This window comes from Alosa pseudoharengus, unplaced genomic scaffold, assembly GCF_046254945.1.
Source record: "Alosa pseudoharengus isolate Yale_2024_CS ecotype anadromous, Long Island Sound unplaced genomic scaffold, YU_APseudo_1.1 YU_APseudo_1.1_scf_20, whole genome shotgun sequence".
Classification (NCBI taxonomy): Eukaryota; Metazoa; Chordata; class Actinopteri; order Clupeiformes; family Clupeidae; genus Alosa; species Alosa pseudoharengus.
Window position 1 is genome coordinate 4,614,100 of NW_027468664.1, and position 20,964 is coordinate 4,635,063.

A 20,964-nucleotide genomic window follows, 5' to 3' on the forward strand; every position below is an offset into this window, starting at 1 on the left:
CCCAATTATTTCATTCAGTCAATGAGCCGATTTAAAAGTGGTCAAAAGCTTTCTGAGAGGGATTAAAATGTCACACATACCACTGGGTGTGGAGATAGACATGAGAAGTAGGCATGTGGAAAGTAAAGCAGCCTGTTTAGAGTCGAGTGGCCCAGATTGCACTCGTGGTTTGGTATTTCCCCCCTAATTGGGCCTGTGTACACAGAGCACATGTCCTGTCACTGCCTGTCTGTGCATTCCTCACCGGATTGCAGCACTTTCATTGCAGGTGTCTCACAAGGACCTTTACTCTCCCCCCAACTTCACTGTCCCACACTCACTTTGCAGCTAAGGATGGGAAGACCTATCCACCTGGAGGTTAAGCATGTGATCAAGACAAATTGTAGTGGTGTGTGTGTGTGGGTAGATGGGGGGTCGATCCTGTAAGAAAAAATGATGATGGTTTTATATGGAATCACATGATATTTTTGAGGAATTCCAGGGACTTGTCAAAAGTGTTCACATTTTCCAGTGCATCAGGTACCATCATTCCATTCATCTGAGACACTTGTCAAATCTGCCACCTAGTGGGGGATAGACACCACATTTAAATAAATAACTGCTGTGGTTACCAAAATGTGCTGCGGGATCCTGGTTAAGGGTGAAATCACATAACCAAAACTCTAAACAACCAACAACTGGACAAATGAAGTAATGGGACTCACAGCATAGATGCCTGTAACAAACCAATTTGGTGATGAGTTTATAGGCTACTTTGTACTTAGATCATATCATCATGGCCCACCATTTAGTGTTAGAAGACATAGCTAATTAATGTGAGATCATGTGATACTTTAATGCTGGAGTTCAACTTGTTGGACATCCCTCAAGGAAAGCCTCATTTCACAAAATGATACGAGTGTGCAATCTAACGTTACACACACAGCGTTTTGCCATCTCTAGTCTCCTCAGAGTGGCTTTAGTCAATGCCAGTGTTGGCAGAATGAAAATTGGCATTGTGGTATATTACTGGGTAGAACTCTGACCTAGATCTAAACCCTAAATAAGTGATGTGATCCATGTGCTCTGTTATTAACTGCTCTATTATTATCCTCCTTTTCTGGTGTATAATTTAAGCAATTGTCTGATATTTTTGTATTATTTCTTAACAACCATCTTGAAATAAACTCCTCACTTGGAGTACGGACACCGTCATCACTGATTTCTGTCATGCGTCCTAATCACATTCTACATGCATGAGGTCTTGAACTGTATCTTCCTGACAGTGGATTCTGAGCATTTCCTGTCAGAAGGCTAGTGAGGCAATACTAACATACGCACACATGAGTGCCACTGTAGCATTTGCATGGGTTGCATGGGAGGAGAGCGCAGATGAGAGGGGATGCTGTGCAGGTCAGCCAGCTCCACAGAGCGCTGATATATGCCCCAAAATGCTGACCTGTCACAAGCCGCCGGGGAGCCTCGCTGAGCCAGCAGCGTTTTACCTCACAGGAATCTGAATGCAGAATCATCAGTCTCTCGCTCTCGCTCTCTCGCTCTCGCACACACACACACACACACACACACACACACATATATATATATATATATAAATAACTCACACACATATAGACCTACACACACTGCCATCTCTTGTGTATCTCTGAATTTGTTATAGCCTGTTCTATTATCATAATTTTCTAACATAGACATCAGTATCACATGTGTGAATCTGTGTGGTCCTTTAATCAGAAGACTAGTGAGCGTGCCTGTAAAATGATCTGTCCAGAAACATGTGCAAAGTGTTATAGCAATACATAACAAACAGCAGCGGGATCAGTGTGTTGGAAACTTTCATAACCAGCGATGGCTCACACGGCACTGTTGCATCACCTGCATCATCTGTGAGAACAGTGAGAGCTCAACCCATTTAACCTGTTGCCAGGGGTTCCTTGGATGTCTTTGAATACAAAACACTGGTGCTTTGAAATCACCCTTGATGTTTTAGATTTCATGTCTTTCAGCTGCACACAACTTGGATCTGTTTGTCTATTATACAACTCCCACTAGGTGGTCAGTCACAAGAGTGTGTGAACTCCCCTGCTGAACTGTTATACGATTTCAAACAGGAACAGTTTTATTCTCAATCTTGTGTGGGGATGCCTTCCAGATAAAACAAAACCATATGAATTAATATTGGTCAGGAAATGAATTGACTTGATAACACAAACTCAGACGTCTGCTACACATTAACTTCTTAATAAGCAGAATAGAAGCCTGTATCCCAGAAGTACATGTTGTAGCTACTGTGCTCTTTCGTACCGCTGCTTTGAACCCTTTTTCGGACTAATTTGTCCACTTCTTCAATTAGACCACACCAAAATAAAAACATACACAATGCATTACTATACTCCTGAATCTATTAAAATGGTAAACACAAATGCTGAACTATTTAATCAGGTTCAAAACATACACAATGCATTACTCCTGAATCTATCAAAATGGTAAACACAAATGATGAACTATTTAATCAGGTTCAAAACAGGTAATGCATGGGTCAATTCCTTTATTTATTTTGTGTGTTTTTTCTGGGTTATGAAAACCACTCTGTTCAATCGCAAATCTGTGAGATCCTCATCAGCCTTGACCGCAAAGATTGCGTGCAAACTCAAAGGTACAAACAAAGTAATAAAGGAGATCAAAGCTTTTCTCATTGAATTCACTAAAGTGTATATGTAAGATCAGCCTAGACACACACAGACACAAACACACCAGCTAGTTCAAAGAATGACGCATCAATCAATCTCACTTGTCTACGAAATCTCTTCAAAGTGCACAAGGATGGCCGAGTGAATGCCACTCCCTCTGATGTCTAGGCAGTACAGTCCTGGTAAGAACTCATTACACTGAACTGTTTAGCTTTACAGAAACGCTTTCAAGAGTTCAGAGACAAACCAAAAAAACAACTGTAAGAATATATAGGCTGACTAGAGCAGTTTGCAATAGAATGTCGTTCCACCCTAAAAGACATCCACACCAAATGAAACAGTTTGAGTAAGCAACATTATGGGTCATATTGTGATTGAGAGGTCAATTTGAAACTTATGGAGTGAATATCGTCACAGGTTTGTACAAAAGTGCTGATCCTGGCCTAGTTGGTCCTCCCAAGATCAAGTGTAGGCATAGCTGATTCCAAACAGCGCCAAAATTTGTCCAACTTTATTGATGGTGTTTCGCTGTGGAGCTCTGAGTAGGCAAAGCGGGTAGCCACAACAGAGAGGACGAGAGGGAAGGAGGTGACCACATCACACACAAAGTCCTGAACGAAAGCACATGGCACAGCTGCACCTCAGTCAGAGTCCAAACCACAGAGTGGGAGGAGATGGGGTGAACCTGTGCCAGAGAGACAGGGAGGGTTGTTCTCTCTCTCTCGCTCTCTCTCTCTCCACCACCGGGGAGCTTTACCTGAGGGGCTCCATCTGAACAAGGTCTTGGGTCTCACTTTGGGTCAGTTCCACTTCCTCTTCCGCTTACCCAAAGACATATATGCACTGAGCACTGACATCCCAGCATGCTCTGGGTGAGTTGGCAGTGTCCTTGTGGTCACCATGGCCTGAGTGAGACCACATGCACCACAGCTGAGCATTACTGGCAGAGCACAACCACAGCAAAGCAGAGAGAAGAGCTATGCTGCACTCAGTTTAACATTGACCAGTCAGCTTCAGTGGGCTCTCAGGGCATATATAACTGTTCCCCAGGGATTTACTCCATACATGGCATACAGAGTCTAATTTAAAGTTCAGGTTATATATATATATATATGTGTTCAAAAACCTCCGACCTTACTCATGAGTTGTTTCAAATTAGTTGTTTTAAGAGTATGTTTCACTGGAAAAGAATTATCACGCAGACAGTGGAGGGTAAATAAAGGGGGAATTGAGAGATTACATCTGCAGTTGAAAGCTCCGGTTCAAGGATGTGTTACAACAAGCTCTTAACCCAACTCTCTTGCAGCAGTCTGTCAAGCAACTACAAACAAAGCAGCTCATTGCCATGAGACATGCACCATCTGAGATAACATCTTCACATAGGGGCTAGGTAATTCAACACAATGCGAGTAGAACATCATAAGAACTTTTCACCCTATAAAGACATCTTCATCTTTCATGTTTTCTTTATTTAATCTCAGTAAATTTCCATTTCTTCCAACTTTCCTTTTTTCTGGGCTATGCTGCCATCTGGTGTTCATTCTAAAACCAACAGAGCTGCTGTTTTCACTGCCCTTTGATGAGGGACAAAGGAGGGAAATATTACTAGCTGCTTGGTTACAAACACAATAAGACCTCTTATTAAAACAATTAAAGGTTGGCTTGGCTTGAAAAACAATGTTTCCTCCTAGAGACAGGGCAGCAAAAACAACTTACACTCAGAAAATGAGACAGATTTGACCACTGTTCCATGGGCCAGTTCCTGGTATAAAATTGGCATGAATTGAGGCAGTTTAGTTCAGTGAGGGCCATATTGTCCAAAGAGTCATTCAGCACATGACATGCTATTTTGACAGACATGCTGCTCATGAGGGGCCAACACAGTGCTTTAGCGCCCCCTTGTGTTCAATCCAGAAATTAAAAATCAGAGGTCCTCATGCTCCGCAGGCTGATCCTCAGACGATTGCTGATTCTCCTCTAAGAATAAGAAGAGAGAGATGTTATGAGTCCAATGCAACTTCCTGTGAGAATCATACAACTAATCAACAAAAACAAAATTAATCTGACAACACTTTTACTTTGCTCTCTGAGTATTTAAGAAAATGGCATTATAGCTAAATTAATTGTTGGCTCAGAATGTTTTAAGAATGTTCAATGCACAACATCATGTCTAATTGCTGGTGCTTAAGATATGAAATGTCCTTGACAACAAGGAGACCAAATTGCAGAACATTTACACCAGAGGCAGAATTTAGCCTGGACTCAATTTTACAAAAGTTACATTACATTACATACATACATTACAAGTTAGCATGGAGATTTATTCTGTGCAGCTATCTGTGCCCAGACCAAGCTAACAGCCGGGCTTGTGTTACCTCAGGCGTGTTATCCTGATGACACTCAAATTGGACAATGTGTTTTAAGTTATTCCATGTTCTTGTGTGCATCTTCCTTAATCTGTACAACCCTTTTTCCAAAAAAGTTGTGACGCTGTGTAAAATGTAAATAAAAGCAGAATTTGATCTGCAATTCTTACAAACCCATAGTTAGTTGTAAAAAGCACATAGACAACATATCAAATGTTGAAACTGACACATTTGATTATTTCATGAAAATTATTAAGGCTGGAAAAGTTTAAAGAAAACATGAGGAGTAAGATTTCAGAACTAACTAGAAAACGCAAATCCAGGGAATTACCAGTGCATGAAAATGCAAAACATATGGTGTGAAATATATTAAAACAGATGATGTGCTAATTGGCAACCAACATGATGAGGTTTAATATAGTTGGAATGACTGAACTAGGTAGATGAGGTTTAATATAGTTGGAATGACTGAACAGTTAAATAGGTGGACAGTTTAAAAGGTTTATGAGGTTTAATATAGTTGGAATGACAACAGTTAAATAGGTGGATAGTTTAAAAGGTTAAATTATTTGCTAGGTCGATGATGTTTAATATAGTTGGAATGACTGAACTAGGTAGATGAGCTTTAATATAGTTGGAATGACTGAACAGTTAAATAGGTGGATGGTTTAAAAGGTTAAATTATTTGCTAGGTAGATGAGGTTTAATATAGTTGGAATGACTGAAGTAGGTAGATGAGGTTTAATATAGTTGGAATGACTGAACAGTTAAATAGGTGGATAGTTTAAATGGTTAAATTATTTAATAGGGAATTATTGTAGCATGGACTTTTATTTTGAAACAGTTGTGGACAGAGGAAACAGTTGAACAGCATGTGTAGTCTTAAGAAAATGAGGGGCCGTTTATACGAGAACGATTGCGAAGGAAGACTACAAAATATTTTATCATAAGTGCCTTTCGTTTACACGGTGACCCCGCCATCGGGGCTTGAAGACGCAAAAATCTGAAGACTCCTTCCAGAGTGTTTTGAAGACGACCCGGGTTGCGTCTCCGTCTAAACGGCTAAACCAAAGATCCTTGATTACCTCTCTGGCTAAACTGTCAAATTAGAATGTCTGCGCGTGATGTACCGGGGTTCTATCACACCACCACCCAGCGGTCTGGAATGCATATCCAATTGAATATCTTCATATAAACAAAGATTTCCCCCTGAGAATGCTCGTCTAAACGCGAATAAAAAAAATGAAGACGAGACGCCACTTCTGCGTCTTCTCTTTTCATCGTCACCGTATAAACGTAGCCTGAGACTGTATGCTGAAAGCCTGAGAAACTGACAGTTGATCCAGGTGGCCTGGCCACCTGGCAGAAGATTCTAATTGCTGTGATGTCATAAAGGCCAATGTTAAGTCTATGGGGAAATTTTAATCGTTTTTAATTAATAGTTTAAAAAGTATAAAAGTTACAAAGATGAAAAATGCATAGCACTCATGTCCTAAGTAAGACCTACGTAACATAGTTTGAATGAAGTTTCTACGTTAAACGGTTGATGCTGCATTAAACGTGTTAGAAGAAGAATGCATTTTCATGCACTGTAATTAGGTTAACTGGCACCATGATTAAGTGTAGAAGACAAGTCTCAGAGAGTCTCTCAGAAGTAAAGATCACTTTATGAAAACCTGTGTGGGCAATATGAGAATAATGCTCCTCAATATGACTTCATCATCTATAGTACATCACATCATTAAAATATTCAGAGATTCCAGAGATTTTTTTGTAAACAAGGGACAGGGCTGAAAAACAGTATTGGATGACTGATTTTCAGGGCCTCGGATGATACTGCATTAAAAACAAACGTCTTTTTCAGAGAAGACATTTATTATTTCTGGAAAACAATGCCAAACTGCACTCTGCACTTATTACAACAGTATGGCTCCATAGTAGAAGAGTCCAGGCGCTAAAATGGCCTGCCTGCAGTCCAGACCTGTCACACTGGGTGCATCAAGGAACCAAAAAAAGTATGATTTCAGAGTACAAAGACCGCAGACTGTTGAGCAGCTGAAATTCTATGTCAGACAAGAATGGGACATTTCATTCTCAAAACTGGTGTCCTCAGTTTCCAAATACTTACAGACTGTTGTGAAAAGAACAGGGGAAGCAACACAGTGCCCTGTCCCAACTTTTTCTGAGACGTGTTGCTGGCATCAACTTAAAAACATATTCTTTCCAAAAAACAATAAAACAATCTGTCTTTGCACCATTTTCAAATACATAGGGTTTACATGATTTGCATATCATAGCATTTTTTTCTACACAGCGTCCCAACTTTTTTGGAAATGGGGTTGCGTTAGCTCAGTGGTTCTCAAAGTGTGGGGCGGGCCCCACTAGTGGGGAAGAGAGACATGACAGGTGGGGCGCGAAGAACAAGAGGGATTTTTTTTTTTGTGCCCATCTTTAATAATGCCTTTCTTTTTTGACAAGGAAGATCACACGCCACACACCAACACAGGAGTCATAAGCAGACCGACATACGAATTAAAACATAATCAGATCCTGCGGACCGAGACGGGAAATGTAACTTGGAACCAAAATGCGAAAATAATATTTTAACATTACCATTTTACCGGGGTAATGGAGTCAGGTGGGGCTTGAAAATTCCCCACCTCCAAAGTGGGAAATGACAGAAAAAGTTTGATAACCACTGCATTAGCTCATGTTTAAGTGTCACAATTACATATTGCCAGAATGGTATTGTTTGGCATGGCATGGCAGTGGGTAATGTTTTAATTCCTGACAATGAAGACATTAAAAACCTACTTTACAATATCGATACTTACCTAATGTGGCAGCTGGATTGCAGGCTCCATCCTCTTCATGGAAACCTTCAGCACACTGGCACTTGTAGCTTCCAATGGTATTGAGGCACTCTTGGTGCTCCTCAGCGCATACAGATTCAGACTGATCACACTCATTCATATCTGCCAACATAACAGGAGGACAGCGCATACAGATTCAGACTGATCACACTCATTCATATCTGCCAACATAACAGGAGGACAGAGTGGATTTCCAGATGTTCAAGCCCATTTCTGTAGGAACTGTACGGTATTGTGAATCTTATTTTAATTTAAACATCTAAACCTCTACTATGTTCCATGATATGTAACTCTTGTAACTGTAGTGTCACAAATGTAAATGATTAGGTGTTTACCGGTGCATTTGCCTTCCTCCTCCATGAAGCCTTCCGAGCAGGCTAGACACTGGTCAGGACCAGGCCCTCTACAGCCAGAACACACCTTGTCACAAGCTGCAAAAATATAGAACAAAAAATTTGATCATATCAGTATGTAGATGCAAGTATACTACACAAGACAGTTGGAGAATTGGGGTGGTGGCAGCGCAGTGGTTAACCCTTAAAGGAGTACCGTCACACCGGTGTGACGGGAATGTTGGGAAATGAACGTTCTAAAGAATATCTGGGTTCATTGAATTCAACATAGAATTTTAGAACCTTCAATTGTTGCGGAACTTAGAATGTTCAAAAACCTACACCTTTAAGGGAGCATGTAGTAGCCTGAAAAGTTGTGGGTTCAATTTCTGCATTCCACCGTTGTGCCCTTGAGCAAGACACTTAACCCCGAGTTGCTCCAGGGACAATGGCCCTTGTATGACATATGTAAGTCACTTTGGATGAAAAGTGTCTGCTAAATGAATAAATGTAAAAGTAGAAAATAATACTAAAATACTTAAAAGTGCAACACATCTTACCTTTACAGGAGTAAGAGCCTGGAGTGTTTAAGCAATACTGATCCTCTTTACATGAGGAGGAATCGTCAGTACACTCATCAACATCTTTAAAGAAAGACCTTGATTATTATTATGAACTACTGGAAGAAAAACTATTTTTTGTGTTCTCAATGTCCATCATTTTGCAAGAACCAATGATTTTCCTACCAATGCACGCCTCATCATCATCCTCCTCCCATCCATCTTTGCAGTCATCACAGTCCTTATTGGTGGGGCCTGTGCAGGTCTTACAAGAGGTATGACACTCTGTGGAAGAGCAGTTCTTAGACTTGAAACTAAACAAAGTTGAGACATTTCCTTTACATATACATTTTAACATGATCTGTGACAGAAGGCCAACACTTAGCCTATTTGAAAATGATTGGATCTATGCATTTCTGTTCATATTATAGTGTTCATATTGATTGATATAGTAATTATTAGATGTGAGCGCACTGGCCAGTGGTTCTGACAGCTTAGAAGGAGAGAAGTAGCATTCAAAATTGTTCTAGAACAGGGGTCTTCAACCTTTTTCAGTCCAAGGACCCTTTCGCTGAGAGAGAGCACTTGAGATTGGGCAACATAACTTCTATCATAAGATTTGGATACTTATGGGCAATGTTTTGAGATCGTCCAATCAGAGTGCTAGCAATGAATCACATGACCATCTGTGAGCTGAATTGTCAACAAAGATGGCAGCGTCATGATAGTGAAGCGAGCTTTCCTTTACTGTATATGGAAGCGAGGGAAAAGAGAGGCTTCTTATATCTACTCCGCTAAGTGTTTATGTTGAAACCCAAAATGGACATTTTACTTCACCAAATGCTTAAAAAGCCAACTAACATCTATTTACAGGTGCTGAGGTTGTTAAGAAGACATTGTTTTCCCCCCAGTAAACTGTTAGCTACCATTGCTCCACTGAGATTGAATGGGATTTAGCTAACTAGCGGTGGTTGCTAGTTGTCTGTTGCCCTCATTAGTTGCCCTGTGTATCATCATCTTAACAGTTAGCCATCACAATTTATTAAGGAAGGACAAAGAATTAAGCTTGAGTATGGATGGATATCTCATAGCCTACCTAGTGAGAGGTCTGACCCTGGTGAGTGGCACAGATTCTGGGGCAGATGGAGGTCACATGTTTTGACGCAAGACAGCTAAATGCTGCACATGACATGTTCCTATAGTGATCACATGATTGCATGAAGACTCATAGGTAGCCTATATGTTATTTTATCAACCAATATGCTCAATATGCTCACTGAGCTGAATGCAAATTAAACCAGCTAATAGGCTAACTGAAATAAAACCATGCCAATTTCTAGGTATGGTGAAGGGTATGTGATGATGTGGGGCTATTTTAATTCCAAAGGCCAACGGAACTTTACCAGGACACATAGTATCTGAATCCATGAAATAACTTGCCTTTAAAAATAAAAATATGCCTGCCTCTATTGGAATTTAACATAGGGGTGCCAATACTCATGACCCCTGTATTTTAAAGGAAGAACATTTATTTATTTATGATACATTATTCATTCACAAAGACAATTGGTGTCAGTAAAGGTTGGATATTTCCTCATTTTTTTTACTTAAGGCATTAAGATCAATTTCCAAAAGATGATTTTATGTTCCTCTTTTTAGTCTACTTTATGAAGGAGGTGTGGGACTGTATGAAATCTACTGGCCTTAAGAAGAGCAGCAGCTCTCTGGAGGGAGACCTGGACAGGGTGAACCAGCTGAACCACTTTTACAACAGGTTCGATTGCCCATCCCCCAGCCCCCACCCCACCTCATTACCAGTACAACACTCACCCTCACCATCACTGGATATTGCACCCCTCCCCCACATGGCGACCACGAACAACGAGGTGACAACGACCTCAGTCAACAGCCGTCAGACACACAGACCCCAGATGCTGCCCCCCTCCCCTCCCTTCCCCCCCTCCATCATCACTGCTGATCAGGCTATCGCACCTCTCCCCCACATGGTGACCACGAGTAGTGCGGCAACAATGGCTTCAGCCAACGGCCATCAGTCTCTAGCCACACGACAACCCTCTCAGAAGCACCCCTCCTCCTCCTCCTCACCCTCCACTCCCCTCATCCCCCCATCACTTCAGCTGATCAAGTAAGTTATCTTTTTAAAAAAAAACTTCATCCTCGTAAGGCAGCCGGGCCTGACAGACTGTGTCCAAGGCTGCTCAAGGCCTGTGCTGCTGAACTGGGGGAACCACTGAAGCACATCTTCAACTGGAGTCTACGACTCGGACAAGTTCCAACACTGTGGAAGACATCATGTCTCACCCCCGTCCCCAAGAAACCACACCCCAGTGAGCTTAATGACTTCAGGCCTGTCGCTCTAACATCACATGTGATGAAAACAATGGAGCAACTGGTCTTAGGTATGCTCAGACCCCAGGTACGCCATGCACTAGACCCGTTACAGTTTGCATACCAGGAGAAAGTGGGCGTCGACGATGCCATCACTTATCTTTTACACAGGACACATTCTCACCTAGACAAGGGGAAAAGTGCTGTGAGAATCATGTTCTTTGATTTCTCAAGTGCTTTTAACACCATCCAACCCCTCAGACTGGGGTGCCGTTTACACGACGCCAGTTTTTGTGAAACCGGTGAGGTTTTGTTAACGGTTACGCCTTGCGTGTACACGACGCCGGCAGTTTAGGAGACTGAAACCGATAGCTTTTGAAACCGGCTTCCGAAGTGGGAACTTTTGAAACCGCCGGCTAACTTTCGCCGTGTAGACGCCTGTAGGTGCAAAGCCGGCAACTTTATGACAACATAGCCCCACCTCTCAACTCAGCCACGGCATTCGACCTGACATGCTGCTTGTCAAAACAAACCAAACCATTTATTTATCATATTAAAATGTTTTTCTTTCCCCGGTCATGATTTATGTGCACAATGTAGCCTATCAGCCTTTAGTGGCTAAGTTAGAAGCACACGTTAGCTTAACTTAGTTAAACATTAGCTTACTGCATGTTAGTGTTTTCTCCAGTGGTGCTCAGACCTAATGCAATGCGTAGGCTAAGCATTTGAAATTTCACATAGCAGTCACATACCTTGAAAATTAACTTTATTAGTTTAACAGTTGAATTGAAAACCGATTGTCTGTAGTCTCCTTATTTCATGCGACTGCTTAACCAGAGCCCTTATTAGACATTCTCTGGCTTAACAAACTGTTTCAACAATGTTTTCTTCTACGCGATTCACGCGAAATTATTGTGAAGCTTCTGCACAGCGGCGACATCGACTGGTCTGGCATATGCACTACAGCACATTTAGCCGGTTACACCTCTGTGTGTACACGCGAGGTTTTTTCTTTCCGGTGTCGTTAAAGGTGTGAAAGCGGTAAGAGAAAATTCACCCGGCGGTTTCGTGTAAACGGCCCCTGGGAGACAAGCTCTTGCAGATGGGTGTGGACGCTCACCTGGTAACCTGGATTACAGATTACCTGACCGAGCGACCACAGTTCGTCAGACTGAAGAACTGCCTCTCTGACACTGTGATCAGCAGCACCGGAGCGCCACAGGGAACTGTGCTCTCTCCAGTCCTGTTCACCCTGTACACATCTGACTTCTGCTACAACACCGAGTCATGCCACATGCAGAAGTTTTCTGATGATACTGCAATTGTGGGGTGTATCAGGGACGAGCAAGAGGAGGAGTACAGGAGCCTGGTGGAGGACTTTGTGCAGTGGTGCAAACTCAATCATCTTCAACTCAACACTTCAAAGACCAAGGAGATGGTGGTGGATTTCCGAAGGTCTAAGCCCACTCTGCTACCAGTCTCCATTGATGGGGTCAATGTGGAGGTGGTAAACACCTACAAGTATCTGAGTCTCCACCTGGACAATAAACTGGACTGGTCAGCCAACACTGATGCACTCTACAAGAAAGGACAGAGCAGGCTGTACTTCCTGAGGAGGCTGCGGTCCTTCAATGTGTGCAGCAAGCTCCTCAGGATGTTCTATCAGTCTGTTGTGGCCAGTGCCCTCTTCTATGCAGTGGTATGCTGGGGAGGAAGCACAAAGAAGAAGGATGCTGGGCGACTTGACAGGCTGGTAAGGAAGGCTGGCTCTGTAGTGGGGGCTGAACTTGAGTGCATCACTTCAATATCTGACAAAAGGACCCTAAACAAACTGATCAACATCTTGGACAATGAATGTCATCCGCTCTACAGCACTATCAAAAACCAAAAGAGCTTGATCAGCTGGAGACTTCGCTCACTGCCATGCACAACTGAAAGCCCGAGGAAGTCATTTGTTCCTAGGGCCATTGAACTGTTCAATGCCTCACTAAAGGGAAGAGGAGAGATAGACTTCTCTGCTTAGTCCGTCTGCCTCTCCACCCTCTCCATGTTTGAGTACTGACTGCCCACTACTGCTTTACTACTGTTTTACTAATGTACACAGCCTAATGTTTTCACTACTGTTTTACTGCTACACTGTTTTTCATGCTATATTAGCACACATGATCAATGGCTGCGGTCAGGCTTCTGCTACAATACTGAATGAATGAATGGCTATAACCCTATTACCTCAACCTGTTCTTGCACTGAAATCGTTTTTTATTTTAGCTTGTCTACATTATACTTTACTCTCCTATTTGTCCATATTATCTATGCTGGTCTCTAGACCTTACTCTTGCACTGTTGCACTATTGGACTAATGTTGGACTACTTTTTGCACCTTCACCATGACACTCACTCTCTTGAGCATCTTGCCATGCACACATAACTAAGGACTATGGTTGGACTACTGTTTGCACCTTCACCATTCACTCCCTTTAGCACCTTACCAGTCCCGGCCCGGTCACTACAAGCGTCTTATGCTTGATCACCCTCAAGCACATTGGACTTTCTTAATTTAATTTATATAGTGTATTTAGTTTTGTTAGTTTTCTTATCTTTTACTGTCTTTATTGTACAGTGGAGTTTAGTTATATGTTTATACTTATGTTTACCATTTCTGCTGTAAGTGCATGTTGTGTGTGATGTCTGTATGCTACTGAGACCCTTGAATTTCCCCTTGGGGATCAATAAAGTATCTATCGATCTAATCTATCTTATCTATCTATCTATCTATCTATCTATCTAGCAGAGGTGGCAATAATTCTGAGGGGTACTGTAAAGCATCTTTTCTACGTTCTGTTTATGCTTATGTAGGGCGTTTTAAATTTTTGGAAGAGGAAAAAAAAATGCTTCAGATGAAATAATTTGGCGGACCCCCTGCAGTACCTCCGCGGACCCCAGGTTGAATGTCACTGTTCTAAAATATATCAAAATCAGATTTCAATCAGGTGTGCAAGTAAACACATTTGTAAACACAGCCTTATTCTTCAAAGCTGCTGCAAAGTGACACTTGCAGTTATTTTACCTTAAACATTTAAATTCAGTTAGTCTCAAAGACTTTCAGCAATGGTGGTTTGAAACCAATAAAGAAACAGGTGTCCCAGCATGCCATGTTTTCCCCTGGACATGTCACATGGACAAGGTGGTGGTTGTGGGGAATTTCCTACAGTGACTAACCATGTCTTCTGGACATTAGAAAGATGTTCTATTTCTGATAGAAAACGGCCCCTTAAACTAAGAAAGGTGAATTTACCTGTACAAAGAGAGAATGTGTCATTTCTTTCCTCATTGAAGTATCCATCAGTGCAGTCTAGACAGAGTTCCCCTTTGTATCCACGGTTGCAAATGCACTTGCCATTGCCTCCTCTTGTCCCCTCACCATCACACTGGCCATTACCATGACAAGGTTTCTCTGATCCTCCAACACAGCCTGATCAGGAAACAGACCATTATCAGAGAAACACGATCACTGTCATTTTGAGATGTATTACTGTTTTGTTAAAACATTATCCGTACAAACTGATATTAACATTGATGTGCATATGACAATAAAGACAAGCATTTGGACACTAACATTATATGCAATAACCACACAAGGCGACTTTAGGTGGGCCTATCACAACAAAGCACATTTTTATACATTTAAAATACTGAGATACATTTATAGTTTACACCTGCAATCTTTAATCAGCACAAACTGTGCTGCTGTTGATCGTTTAGAGGAAAGTTGATGGATAAAACTCATAACAAACTGTTTTGAGTGAGTTTTCTTCAGACTATGCAACAGGAAAATCACTAGTTAATTTGCTGCTAGTCATGCCCAGCTCCCTGGTTATCCCTGGGTAATGGTGGTGAAATACAAATGATATAACAGTCTTCAAGCATCACCATAGATGATAGATTATGCACAACAAATGTTTTCCACCTAGGAGCTGTAGGTCTTTTGTTTCATGTTCATTAAAGGGTTTCTACATGATTTAACAAGTGTAAAGCCTTTCAAGACCTTTTAAGACCGGTATGAATGAAATGTAAAGCCAATTCTACAACCATACTAAATACTGTGTGTTCCAATGTAAATAATCTCAAGTGAGTCCCAGTATTACTAGCAGAGTAAATAAACGTGTACTTCTTTCCAGGCTACAACATATCAGTTATCAGTTTGACATTGTCAGTTTGACATTTAGCTGTACCATTCAGAGACACAACTACAATACTGAACCACTACAATATATGTCGCTAAAACAAAAACCTTTTAAAATGTGAAGACAGTGTCTGAAACTATACATATGGTCAAAGGTTTAAAAAAACAAAACAAAAAAAAACATATATATACATTTTCAGATGTAAATGAATATCTAGTTCCTGTTGTGATATAGTCTACACTACTTGTGTGTTTTAAGGCCTACCATTGCAGTCTGGGCCAAATGTTCCGCTAGGACAGCATACTTTGATGGTCTCAATGCAAAACCATTTGAAAAGGTCAGGGTGCTTGGTTTTCCTGAAGTGAAGGAGATATCATTTTAATATGAATGATTAGGCATATGGCATTAACTACAATAATCCAATGAAACATAAGAAAGAATGGTCTAGTCAATAGTAGTATGAGAAATCTGAACACATTCCAACCTCTTGAACCACCAAGCTTCAAACTGGTCTTCATGCTCTTCGACCATCTGATTGCATTCAAAGCTGCTGCTGTCACACAGACCTTCAAGAATCTCCACCAGACGGATCTCACTGGATAGGGGAAAGAGTGCACAATGTAGTATAACAGCAAAATTATGCAATATCCAGCTATATCAGAGAACTTATGAGAACTACAAATGCTTGACCTATGAAAGAGCATTACTTTACCTGGTCTCATATTTTGACAATTTCCTCTCCTCCCATGCTGTATTTCCACCACCAAAATTCTGCTTAACCGTTCTATCAAAACCCTTCAAAGTATGGGGTCACAATTCAAAAGTGTTAGAAAAAAGCACTTCACATCCAGAATAGGTATCTTTTCAGTGTGACTTCATACTGATGGTCAATGTTAGGTATGTTATCAATATGACAAAGTCATTGCATAGTCAGCCTTACCTTGTTGAAATTGTCTGTAATCTGTCTGCATGTTGAGCAAGAACTTTTTAGATCTTTAGTGTACATGTAATGCACTTGTAAAACTAAAATTACTACATAAAATGAAATAATCGATGTCCTGGTTGGCATTTTCCCATTCAAATTCGCTAACTATTAGCTGATTAGCAAACTGTCCACGCTAGAAACCCTGATATAACATAGTTTTGTCAGCGACTAAAACATATTGACGTCTTGGCGAAGAAACATCCGTTAAAGCAGCTACAATGAATATGCCAAGGCAATAGGCAAGGCTTTATAGTAAAGTAAATTTACATGCCGGTTGAAGAAAAAGCCACACACAATTTCGATTTCCGCGTCAGCTTGTGATTACGATTGTGGCTCCTTTTGATTGGTCAAGTTCATACATCAGTCATTTTGTAAGCCAATGTAACATCGCCACGCGCGGGACAACTGTGTTAAATCAAGTGAAAATTTAAGGTCGCAGTATCACTTAAATGCACGATAAGGAATTCTTTGTTTACTCTCGGTTGATCGTTTGTAACTGTATCCATGAATGAAATGACTTTGCTCAATGAAAGGAGATTTTGGGCGACCTATCCTGACAAAACAACGCAATGTGAAGAAATGCTTAGGCTTATGTTATTTTTTACAGAACTAGTCCATGTATTGTCATCTCCAAATTGGGTATCTGGTCATTATCACTTTGTTCGTGTTCAGTAGGCAAGCTAAACGTAAACGATTTTTTCAAAGGGAAGGTCTTTTTAAAAGCGTTTTCAGGAGGCAGAACTGCGCATGTGCTTACTTCCTGTATTGAAAAGTCATGGCAGAGAAGAGGAGCGTGTCTGAGCGACCACTGTTGTTTTTGATTGTTTTTATTGTGTTGCTACATTTATTAATATGTCCCTTTACAAAGGTCGAAGAAAGTTTCAACTTACAAGCAATACATGATGTTTTGTATCACAGATTTGACTTAGAAAAGGTAAGTTACTAGAGAAACTGCCAACTAGGCTATTTGACTTTACATCGGTGTAATTTTGGTAGTAGTAGTTAGCCAACTAGCTGGGATATAACGTTTTCAATGGCACATCACCAAAGCTGATGTAGGGGAATTCATTCTAAAACCCTAAAATAACCCTATCATTTCGCCAGCCTACTTCATACTTTCCAAATTCAATGCCAGCACTAACCAGTGGAGATGTGTCTATACACAGTATGCTTTACAAAGTGCATTGAACAAAGCCGGGAAGAGTGTCAATACAGATCACAAAGGTAAAGTTCCATGAACTGAAGTTAAGTCAGTTTTTCTTTTCTCACTTATAGTATGACCATCTCGAATTTCCTGGTGTTGTTCCACGGACATTCCTGGGACCACTGTTTATTTCAGCACTGTCATCTCCACTGGTGTATACACTTCATTTTCTGGATGCACCAAAATTCTACACTCAAGTTATTGGTTAGTGTCTTTGTGAATATCAGTTATCAGCCCTTCATGGCATTGTGAGAGAAGACAGTGTTAAACTATATTTGGCTAAACCTCACTTCATGTCTACTTTTTAGTGAGAGCCATACTGGGGATGTGTGTGGTTTCTGCTCTCTGGCGCATGCAAATTGAAGTTCGGAAGCAGTTTGGGACCACTGTTGCTGGATTGTTTTGTCTCATCTGTACATCACAATTCCACCTGATGTTTTATGCCACCAGGCCTCTACCAAATGTTTTTGCTCTGCCTATAGGTAAATATTTTCAATATACTGTAACTTGCCACCATCATCTGATTTACCCACTGACAGGCTTAAGCATATTTTAATTCCCATTGTCCTTTAACCTTGTAGTTGTTCTGGCATTCACGTCATGGATTGCACAGAAGCATGGTCCCTTCATATATCTCTCAGCGTTTGCCATCATCGTGTTCCGCTCTGAGCTTAGCCTCCTCCTAGGATTAATGCTACTTATGTCACTGCTGAGTAGAAGACTGACTGTACCACAGCTGTTTTACTTCGCCATACCTGCTGGCATTCTGTCATTAAGTGAGTACTATGTGAAAAGTTGACTGCTGTAAATTATCATGTTTTCTATTTCAAAACTAAAACCATCAAACTGTATTTGAACCAAATGGCATTTTTTTCCCCTTACAGGTCTCACCATATGTGTTGACTCTGTATTTTGGAAGCAAATACTCTGGCCTGAGGGTCAAGTTCTGTGGTACAACACAATCTTAAACAAAAGTTCCAACTGGGGAATATCCTTTTGTTCTTTTTACTGTTTTTAGTGATGGATTGCTACACGACCATTTTGTTCATGTTACTGCAATTTCACCCAAATGTTTATTGGTTTTAGCTGTTGACTTCTGTTTCACCTTAACTTTGATCCCCTCAGTAAACCTCACCATTTCTGTGGTACTTTTACTCGGCTGTTCCTCGGGCCCTGGGCAGCACGCTGCTCTTTGTTCCTCTGGGTCTCTTTGACAGACGGATGCAAACGCTGTTGATTCCAACTGTTGGGTTCATTCTGCTGTACTCTTTCCTGCCTCACAAGGAGCTTCGCTTCATCATCTATACCTTCCCTGTGTTTAACATCGTGGCTGCCCGGGGCTGCTCCTACATGTGAGAGGAAAACCTTTAATTTCTGAATTTATAGGGACATGTCAAACAGAATCAGTGTTTAAATGTTTTGTTAGACAGTCAATCGTAGTTTAGTTGTTTATGTATAATTGGAGTTCTTTATGTTACAGTTTGAACAACTACCACAAATCCTGGTTGTATAAAATTGCCTCCCTGATTGTGGTTGGTCAGTTAATGACAAATGCTGCCTACACAAGCCTATCCCTGTGTGTTTCCCATCACAATTATCCTGGAGGAAGAGCCTTGATGGAGTTACACACATTAGTCCCTGCCACATCAGGTCAGTGCTGAATTTCCCACAAATTGTGTCTGTCTGGGAGGAGGTTGTTCAGCATCTGTGGAGAGAGCTCTGCTCAAATTAGTTTTCTGTGCATCCTTTTTAGAGGTCTCTGTACATATTGATGTACTTGCTGCGCAGACAGGAGTCTCCCGCTTCTTAGAACTGAATGAGAACTGGAAGTGAGTAATCTGTTTTGTTATTACATAGTTCTACATCAGCTCTGTTATAGTGATATGTCTGATAACTTATTTGTGTACATTTTGTCTGTAATATGGATGTGATGCATATGTGACAATTTTTTATTCAACCTACTAATTTCACCGGTATTGTGCTGTAGCAAGCAAACGGTTTGTTTTACCACCATAGTATTTTGAGTCTTGCTTAGTGTGGTGAAGTGAGTGGGATTTAGCGAGTGCTTCTATCTGAAGTGACAGGGTCCCATAACGTTCAGGTAGCGATCCTGGGTCCATTGTTTCTCAGGCGGCAACACTACCGTTGCTAATAATTATTAGTCAGCCATTCCATATGTAATCAAATGAAATGGGTATTGGCTAAAACATCACATTTTGGACTGCCTGATAATGCACTCTTGTTAAATTATTGTTTAATGTTTTTGAAACTAATTCTATTTAGATACAGCAAAAGGGAGGACATTGTACCAGGAGATTCACAAATGAAGACCTTTTCTCATATCTTGATGGAGGCCAACTCAACCCAGATAGCATTGCTCAGAGACTCACATCAGCCATTGACTTTTGTTCAAGGGTACAATAATGTAAAGTTTAATTTCTTTAGCTTCCCCCCTTTCAGTATTAAGATGGACAACAAACTGGTGCTATTACAACACGTAAAAGATAAACTTAGCTGAATGTTTGTAGAATAAATTACTCATTTTGTAGAATGGTGTAGAATTTTGTTGGCTTGATAGTTTTAAACTAAAGGGAGCATTCCACCTTCTTGTCACAAGACGCAACTGAATGTGACATCTTACCAATTATTTATCACGTAATTAACCAAAGCAGGCTGCTGTATACATTGAGCCAAGGAAGGTAGGGATCCACTGTAGCCTTAACTGACACAGATATTTTCATGCTTTAATAGCAAGTCTTAGTGTGTGCTGTTCTTGTCTAAAGTTGTACAATGCTGAAGGAACAGAGAACAGAAGGTTCTCAAAATGTTTATGTATCCTGTTTTTCTTGTTACAATGTCATCTTCAGTTTTTATTTTCACTCAGGGTCGGTACCACAGAAACAAGATGCATTATAATATTGGGAAACTAACCTCTAATCTGTGCAGAATCATCATTCTATCATTTCCACTTTCATGACAAAAATAGCACATTTTATAGACCTAATCTTGTATGTGGATCTTATCTACCTTTTATCATTAGAAGAGGGGGGGAAATGTTGGTTTAATAGAACGATGTTTATTGTGCTATTAACTTAAGATCAGTCTGAAAGTCTTTGCAAACCAATAAATTATTAGAAGAGAGAGAGTTCACCGGAGCGACAAAGATGTGGAATTTAAGTATTTTTTATTTAAGGTCTCAACATAAGGACTAACGTTTCGACGTGTGCCACGTCTTCATCAGAGTCAAGTAATAAATTATTACTCAGAGCCTATGGCTCTGAAATATGGACTTTATGGAAAATAGGTGATGCTGTTTACAGATTAAATTTTGTTACTTTTGCAGGAAGCTGTGGTTGTCCCATTTATGCCTTAGGCTGATACCTCTAGCAACATCTCAGTTCCACATGTAGAATAAGGTTTCAGT

At 40.8% G+C, this 20,964-nt stretch overlaps 2 protein-coding genes across 3 annotated transcripts; one reads left to right on the forward strand and one right to left on the reverse strand.

Annotated features, from left to right (window-relative positions):
• Positions 1–4,135: 4,135 nt before the first annotated feature.
• creld2 (CRELD disulfide isomerase 2) lies at positions 4,136–16,650 on the reverse strand. Of its 2 annotated transcripts, XR_012989252.1 has the most exons (11): positions 16,292–16,650; positions 16,064–16,146; positions 15,836–15,946; positions 15,616–15,707; positions 14,463–14,639; positions 9,005–9,103; positions 8,819–8,902; positions 8,262–8,357; positions 7,888–8,028; positions 5,063–5,177; positions 4,136–4,664 (listed from the first exon to the last, which is right to left on the reverse strand). XR_012989252.1 is itself a non-coding variant. In XM_076296291.1 (10 exons), exons 1-10 carry the CDS (start codon positions 16,418–16,420, stop codon positions 4,612–4,614), a joined length of 1,065 nt encoding a protein of 354 aa, XP_076152406.1. In that variant the 5' UTR covers positions 16,421–16,650; the 3' UTR covers positions 4,136–4,611. The 2 variants fall into 2 exon arrangements, 1 of the variants encoding a protein (XP_076152406.1); XM_076296291.1 differs by lacking the exon at positions 5,063–5,177.
• A 131-nt stretch (positions 16,651–16,781) lies between these two features.
• Positions 16,782–20,091, forward strand: alg12 (ALG12 alpha-1,6-mannosyltransferase). The gene is made up of 9 exons (XM_076296292.1): positions 16,782–17,270; positions 17,612–17,744; positions 17,849–18,022; positions 18,122–18,316; positions 18,425–18,530; positions 18,671–18,892; positions 19,021–19,190; positions 19,294–19,369; positions 19,824–20,091. The coding sequence occupies exons 1-9, from the start codon at positions 17,112–17,114 to the stop codon at positions 20,056–20,058; spliced, it is 1,470 nt and encodes a 489-aa protein (XP_076152407.1). The 5' UTR covers positions 16,782–17,111; the 3' UTR covers positions 20,059–20,091.
• The last annotated feature ends 873 nt before the right edge of the window (positions 20,092–20,964 follow it).

Coding starts and splice junctions, on each gene's coding strand:
- creld2 (XM_076296291.1), bottom strand. CDS start 16,420: ATGCCAACCAGGACATCGATTATTTCATTTTATGTAGTAATTTTAGTT. Junction 15,708..15,835: donor GAAGCTTGGTGGTTCAAGAG/GTTGGAATGTGT, acceptor CCTTCACTTCAG/GAAAACCAAGCACCCTGACC. Junction 4,665..7,887: donor CAATCCAGCTGCCACATTAG/GTAAGTATCGAT, acceptor TCTTATTCTTAG/AGGAGAATCAGCAATCGTCT.
- alg12 (XM_076296292.1), top strand. CDS start 17,112: ATGGCAGAGAAGAGGAGCGTGTCTGAGCGACCACTGTTGTTTTTGATT. Junction 17,271..17,611: donor ACAGATTTGACTTAGAAAAG/GTAAGTTACTAG, acceptor TCTCACTTATAG/TATGACCATCTCGAATTTCC. Junction 18,023..18,121: donor TGTTTTTGCTCTGCCTATAG/GTAAATATTTTC, acceptor TTAACCTTGTAG/TTGTTCTGGCATTCACGTCA.